This window comes from Antrostomus carolinensis, unplaced genomic scaffold (genome assembly GCF_000700745.2).
Source record: "Antrostomus carolinensis isolate BGI_N321 unplaced genomic scaffold, ASM70074v2 scaffold35912, whole genome shotgun sequence".
NCBI classification, from domain to species: Eukaryota; Metazoa; Chordata; class Aves; order Caprimulgiformes; family Caprimulgidae; genus Antrostomus; species Antrostomus carolinensis.
The window spans coordinates 2,342-9,905 of NW_010298276.1; the positions used below are offsets into that span (position 1 = coordinate 2,342).

The window sequence follows — 7,564 nt, forward strand, 5'->3', positions numbered from 1 at the left end:
TAAATATGTCCAAGAGCCCCGAACTTGGCTTGCACTCGGCATGCCAAGCAAATGAAAACATCAAGAGCACCAGAAGGGAATTTTAAGATTGTACTAAAGTACATTTGCTGCAAAAATTCCAAACAAAGGGAAAAAAATTTAAAAATCCACATATCCCCCTTTTTTTTAAAAAAAAAATCACCAATGCAAAAACCAAACTGGAAAGGGAGAAGGTGGCTGAAGAGGCAGTTGCTTCCCAATCCTTTTAGGAGTTTGCGACTGGACTGTTTGCAGCCCCTCGTCCCCTGGCACGGAGAGAGGAGCAGCCAGAGCCCGCCTGGACGTTCCCAAGGAGTCTCTGCTCACGAGTAGCTGTTGTCCCACAGGTTGGGTGGGCAGGAGCTGCCTGCCTGACTTCCAGGCTGAGAAGCAAAGATGAAAAAGCCCTAAAAAAAATACATATATATATAAAAAAATTTGCATTGTTGGCTGGGACTTGACATCAGTTTTGGGCAGTTTCAGACAATTCTCTCCTGGCTAGTTGGTTGCTCTGATTTATAGATCACGTTGAGTGTATTTAAATGACCATGTCTGACAGGCAAGTGCTACGTCGTGGACCTGATTGTTTTCAAATAGCTACAACCAGTGGCACTTTAGCAAAAGGTTTGCAGAAACCTTTTAAAACTGATTTTTTTACTCTCACGAGTCAACCTGGGACAAGCCCAGTCAGTTGGGTTTTTTTTTTTTCAATGTTGATAAACTGTAAATGTTTTGGGTTTTTTTTTTAAAGGCCAATGTATATATTTTAAATGTGATTTATTATATATATTTACTAACCAGAACTGCAAGTCTTGTACTCTAGGGTCAGGGATAAGAGGACACTGGGGTGGAGCTGTCGCTGTCTGAGCCACCTGAGGGCAGCACCACGCTGCTCTCATTGTCAATAAGGGAATTAAAACATTTGATTTTTGCAGAATGCCTATTTTTTAAGCTCTAGATCTCTATTTTGAAGCTACTGTATGGTGTGTAAGTTATGGACACTGCAACCGGGACTGACTGACCCCAGCTGCACCTGCTCCGTGCAGCAAGACAGTGAGGGGAAAAAATAGCCCATGTAATCACCAGACTGACAACAGATTTTTAAACCATCTGCTCTGTTTGTGTTAATCATGTTTTGTTTTCCACTAACATCCATTAAGACTAAATTCTATTAAACAGTGGGGCATATTTTACCCTTTTGATAGTTTTGCCTAGTTGTGTCCTTGGTGTCAGATCGTACAAGCTTGTCTCCTGCTCTGAAGTTCATCAAGGATCAGCTTTATCCTGACCCTGGAGTGCTTCAGGTCTGGATTTCCCCAGATAATCTTTCCTGGTAAGAGTCCCACTGTCACCCCAGCGAGGTTAATGTTCAGTTTGAGTGTCACCACCATGGCAGTAACACGTGGTGACAGCGCTGGGGACCTTCCCAGTGCCCCACTGCCCAGCTTTGGGCACGTCCGAAGCCTCAGCTACCCCTGCCTGCCAGGCAAAGCCTTCCTCCATCCTCCTTGGTGATCAGAGTGTGGCCACAGTGACATCTGGTCCTGCTTTGCTCAGAACAAGCAGCCCAGGCCTCCTGGTCTTGCCACGCTGCTTTTCTCCAGTGCTCCCAGTGCCTGTTCCAGCTCACTCCAGACCTTTCATCAAACCGTGCCACCAGCCGTGACCGAAGCAGCACCTGGGAACAACCACGTGTGGGACTCAGGAGACCACAAGGTAAGGGACTGTTATTCCATGGGATGAGGCATTCAGAGCTGGATAAATTTGTCTAAAACTGATGGGGAAGTGGGGGAAAAGTGCCAGGATTGGGTCCCAGGAGCATCAAGCTCTCAGGTTGTGTCCTTACAACAGGTGACCCAGGTCACTCAGACCCTGGGACATGAGCAGCCGTACACATTTTTACCTCCTCGCTTTGCTGGATGCAAACTCCCTCCCACTCTCATCTCTGTGTTATCCAAGACAATCATTTATTGCCGTTCATACACCGGATGCGTGTGGGTCTGGGTTTGTTTCTCTTTTTTTTTTTTTCCTTTTTAATACAATTTACAAGTTTTAATACAAATCAAATATTTTTTTTTTTTTTTACATACATCCCAAAAAAATTTAATATAAAATATACACCATTTAAAAACGTCTTGACATAGGAAATTTCTTTCTGAAGTCATACACCCTGACTGACCCTCAGATACCTCAGTGGCTGAGGGAAGGGTGGCACTGGCCAGACCATCCAAAAGGCTCCATTCACACGCCTTGGCTCCCTCCAAGTCTAGCAGGGGAAGGAGGGTGCAGGAAAATAAACATTTAGTGATCACCCAGAGAAGGAAACCTTGGAGGTGCCTCCTCTAGATGAAGGTGTGGACAGCAGGAAGCCCTCATATCTGCTGCCTTTTATTACCTACAACAGTTAGTGGCCAGGGCAAGAGCCAAGATCTGGAGGGGGAAGGCTGCTCTGCAGGTGCTGCCTCTGACTCCAGCTTGGCTTGGCCACAGAGAAGATTAATCCCACCTGCTCACCAACCCTGGCATCACAAAGAAAAGCTGATTGCTCAGGTGCCAGGTAACTAGAGCTGGCATTTAGTGATTTAAGTGAGACTGAGAAAGATGCAGCTTGTTCTCCCTGAGCCAGGCAGCTCTGCAGGCGCGAGGAGCGAAGGCTGAGTTCAGCCTGGCTGGCAAAGGTGAGCAGCCCCACTCTGCCTGGTACTGGGGTACAGCAGGAGAGCAGCCCCACACTGAGCTGCTGGCTCCCTATCCCATGCCAACCTTCCAGCAGCATGGATTCTAAACATCCACTCTCCAGCTGTAGGAACAGGGTCCAGGGCTCTGAACATCCCCAGCTGCTCACCTCCAGCATCCTCTGCCTGTCCCCAGAGCTCAGAGGCTGGCTGTACCCCCACTTTGCTCTCCTACCAGACCCACAGCAGGGAGGAGGGTATTGCTCAGACACACGCAGTGCTGTGTGTGCTCTCTGGTTATGCTGAACTGTAAGGAAGACAAGAAGACAAGGTAGAGCAGCGGGGCAGAGTGTGGGGGTTCCCAGCCAGCTCCCTGCCTGCCAGGGAAGGACCAGCAGCCGTTTGTTACCCTCAGGTACCAAAGGGGAAGTAAGAGCCATGTGTTGTAGTGTTAATATTGGGAGCAAAAACAGTGCCAGGATTTACCAGCTTTAGCCAGTTTTTAGAACTAGGAAGGGAGTCAACATCTCCATGAGCTGCAAATATTCTTGTGCCTTGGAGAGCAAGTACCGGATGCAGCACAATCCCCAGGACTGGGAAAGGAGTTGTCCACCAGTTCTGTGTTAGTCACAACTGCCAGATGCAGATTTCCTGCCTGGAAAGATGTCCCACTCCCTCCACAGCAGGACAGGCAGGTTTTAGGTTTTATCTCTAGTTATGGCCCTCTCAAGCAGGCATTTTACTGAAGCAGAAGGCAATTTGAATCACAAAAATGAGAAGAGTTATAAACCTCTCTGGGGGTTGTTAAAGCAGGTAAGAGCTGGTTCCAGAGGGCTGGAGGAAGCTGAGCCTTGCTGACTCCCTGCAGGCAGGCTGAGCTGCCCTCCTAACTCCTTCTGCACCAGATCACTAGGGTCAAATGCCGACAAAAGCTTCTTAATCTCTGTCTCATCCCTCTTCTGAAACACTCAGCAGCCGGTATATGGCTACAGCAATAACACTAGAGGGCAGGCCTGGCCCAGCCTGGCCAGCACAGGGGCTTTGCCAGCACCCTGCCAGCGACCCTGCCCAGTGTCCCCTTGGGAATGTGAGCTCCAGTCCTCTCACCTGGCACCCAGCACCCCTGGAGCTTCAAGAGAGATGGTTCCTTTGCCCCAGGACAGAGGGAGGGGGGTGAGGGCACACACGCAGGCATGCACGCACACATCATCCAGGAGAGCACGCAAAGATGGAAAAACAAAATGGGTTTCAATAGAGATCTCTTGCTTCAGCAGCCCTAAGTCACTCCTGGTGGCCCCAGATTCTCCTGCCAGGTCCAGGAAACCCATCTGCTCACACAGAGGGAAGGAGTCACTTCATTTCAGCATCACCATGGTATTAACAGAAACCTCTATTAACAAATAAATAAAGGAAGAGCAGCCTGAACGGACACCAGAGCTTGCAGGCTCCCTTGGGAACAGGCTGGGGAGACCTGCTGGGGGTTCCTGATAGCAGTGCCCTGCCTGGGGCCCCCAGAAGGTGCTGATGTAGTTTTGCAAGGAGGCTGTCTGGTTTGCATGTGTGAGGGAAAACTCCCTGAGCCTTTGGTGCAGCCACTCTCCCAGTGCAGGATGCAGCTGTGTGGCCCTGGCTCCAGGGAACACGAGCTGGGAGTGTTTAAAATGGTGAATTCATCCCCAGCTTTGTTTCAAACTGCAGCTTCTGCCTCTTTTGGTAACGGACCCGGACCCTGGAGGAGGCAGAAGAAAGAAGAGTCAGCATGTGGAGGGGTGAAAGGCAAACAGGGCTGCCCCACTGCAATTCCTGAGCTGCACAGCCACAAGAAGCAGGGAAGCCCCTGGTCTGGGCCCTGTGGTACCCTGGAGTCAAATCCAGAGAGAAACCCATGGTCTCAGTCCTACCCCATCCAGTCAAGTCCCATCTCCAGGACCATCAGACACAGCAGAGAAAAGTCCAGAAATCCTCCCAGAAACAGAGACAGCGGCTCTGTCCCCATTAGGGGTCCCTGTAATCCCTGCTGCTTTTCCTCACCAACCCATTTCCTGAATGTGGTGTTAACTCCCAGCTCCGGCTGCTCCCTGTGCTAAGGAAGAACAGCCACTCACTTTGCCTGCTACTAATTCTTGGCTTCAGCTACTTCCCGTGAAAATGAGTCCCACAGTCCAGGCACTGTGTGAAGACGTATTTCCTCTGCTGTGATTCAATGCCTCTCTGTCCTCACGGGATGAGATGGAGAGAACAGCCCTCTCCAATTCCATGCTGGTATTTCATAGATCTTGGCTGTCTCCCTCTCATTGGTTTGAGATAAGGAAATTTTGGTCTCCCTTCCTGCTCCCAATCACTGCCACTGCCCTTCCCTGACCCTCTTTCCTCCCTTGCGCTTCCTCCCTCAGAGATGGAACATGAGCTTGCACACAACAGCCAGGTGATTTATACAATGCAATCATCTTTTCCTTTTTATTCCCCACCCTGTTCCCTGTGCATCTTTTTCTGCAGGTCAAGGCCAGGCTGGAGTGAGGCTCCAGCCCTTTCTCCCCATCTTCCCTACTACCCCCATACCTGATTTCATGCAGCTTGACAATCTCATTGATGATAACCACAAGGACCAAGGAAAGAAAACCCAGGAGCCATGAGACCGAGGAGATGGAAACGTGGTTAAAGGTCAGTGATGAATTGAGGTTTTCCCAGAGTTTCAGGTCCAGCACAGTCTGTGCCACTTGCCCCAGCAATCTAAGATCATAAACAGACACAGCAAATCTCAGCAGAGCTAACAAGCTTCCCAAGACCTGCAGAGCAGGGTTCAGGCCCAGATGCAACACTCCCAAGTTCACAACAAAGACCCTTCACCAATTCAGCAGTGGAGAACCACTGCCATGTACTATCATTTTTCTCAGCACCAGCAAACTGGTGGTGGAGCAGGTCTAGAGCCCTCCTTCCCACAGCTCTCTGGAGTGCCTCACCACGGCCTGGGGATACTCACACAACAGCCACAGTGAGCGTCCACCACCGGTTGGAGAGGGGGCTCTTCTTCCACAACGGCTTGGTGCGATGGACGTGGGTGATGGATATGAACACTACGGGGACAGATGGAAAAGGAAGTTATTTAACACCACACGTAGATACAACACTACAACATACACCAACAGCTATTGCTCCAAAGGGATATGGGGTTTGTGTCCCTGAAACCAACATTTCATTCAAAGTCCTTTCAGACCTGACTCCCCACAGCAATTCCAAGTCCCCAGATATGCAAGGTGAGGGGTAGCACCGCCCAGGATTACTCACTGTGGGGATGCCAAGGTTGGTTTGCAGCCTGGCAATCTAAAAGAGATCAGGGAAAGGACCGGAACTAGGGAGCGGGGCAGAGGGTGCCCCTGTTCTGGGTCACTGCAGGCCCGCACCAGTGGAAAGCTCCAGCCCACAGAATGTTACTTAGCCAAAGACCCAGAGATTTTGGCACAGGACAGAGTATTTTCTCAGCTTTTGCTTGGGCTCTTCAAAACAGCATTTCCCACCTGCCAGGCAGAGCATCTCTGCCCATCCTCAGTGATCTGAAGGACATAAGACAGTAAGGCACACTCCCTCCCTCTAAAGTAGGGCTGGGGCTGCTTCTCAAATCAAGAAGCATTTCTTTTGGCCTGGACACCCTGCACATCTCAACATGCAATGCTCTGCCTGGCACCAAGGCACAGCACCACATGGCATGGGGGAAAGGGAGCAGAGACCCTTTCTAGTTATCAGAGAGCAGCTGGATCTACTCTGCCAGGCAATCATGTGCAGGTGATGGTGGTCAGCCAGGGGATGGTTCCCTGCCCCTCCAGAGGGTTTAAAAAGGCTTCCAGCTCCAGGCTAGTCATAGCTGTACCAGTGCTGTTTGTGGGAAGGAAATGGGGTGCTTTGTAAAATGGCAGCAGGCATATCAAGGCTTCTGAGGCAAGAAGTATTTTTGGGGAGCTGCAGGATGCTGCTAGCTGATTTGCAAGAAGGCAAAAAAGGATGCTGCTCTTCTGGTGAGACTGGAAGGAATCAGCACTTCACCAGGCTGGGAAGAAGCAGCATCAGCTCTGAAGGTATTGTCTTTACTCTGTTAGGGTAATATTCAGTAATATTAGTAATATTATTAAAATTTAATTTTAATTAGTAATATTATTAAAATTTAATTAAAAAAAATAAATATGTTAGGGTAATATTCAGACAAAAGGCTTTGTGGCTCTACTGAGAGGCCACTGCAGTGTCTGCTTCTACCAGGGAGTTTGTGGTCTGGCATAGGGGGCAAAGAAAGAGACAAAGAATGCAAGTTTTCCTCCAGAGTGGGGAATGGGGGTCTGGGAATAGGGACTTACCTGTGTGTAAAACAATGAGGCCAGCTGTGAGCTTCTGGGCTACAAGAAGAGCATTGGAAAATGTCCCAAACCAGTCAGGAGCACCATCAGCATTGCTAGTAAATGAGAGGATACAGGTAAGAAGTCAACAGTGGGGACTTGCTTACACTAGGCCCATGTCTTCCTCTGATAGCTGAGAGAACTAAGTGTGAGCTTGGAGTCGGGCTGTACTTGTACCAGGAGGCAACAGTGAGCAAGAGCCCCAAAGATACAATTGTCAAGACTATAGGGAGAGCACCCAGCCCTCTGTACAGCCATTCTAGCTGGACCATGCAAGAGTCTGAAGCTTGTTAGAGGAGAATCAGTTCTACCTGGGAAGGGCAACAGCAAAAGGCCCTGCAGGGTGAGATGTGTGTGTGCCAGGCTCAGTTCCTCACCTGTGCAGCATGATGGAGGAGCAGGCTGTGAGATTGAGGCTGGTAGTGTTCACCTCTTTGCAGGACTCGTGCAGTGTGAACCCAAAGCAGATGAGGCAGGAGCAGATGGTCA

At 49.6% G+C, this 7,564-nt stretch overlaps 1 protein-coding gene across 1 annotated transcript in view; it reads right to left on the minus strand.

Annotated features, from left to right (window-relative positions):
- Positions 1-4,349: 4,349 nt before the first annotated feature.
- The window catches only part of TMEM94 (transmembrane protein 94), a 36,470-nt gene continuing 33,255 nt past the window's right edge, over positions 4,350-7,564 (minus strand). The window contains 5 exon segments of the mRNA XM_029083600.1: positions 4,350-4,422; positions 5,253-5,423; positions 5,674-5,767; positions 7,037-7,131; positions 7,453-7,564. Of these exon segments, the coding sequence (XP_028939433.1) occupies positions 4,350-4,422; positions 5,253-5,423; positions 5,674-5,767; positions 7,037-7,131; positions 7,453-7,564 (545 nt within the window).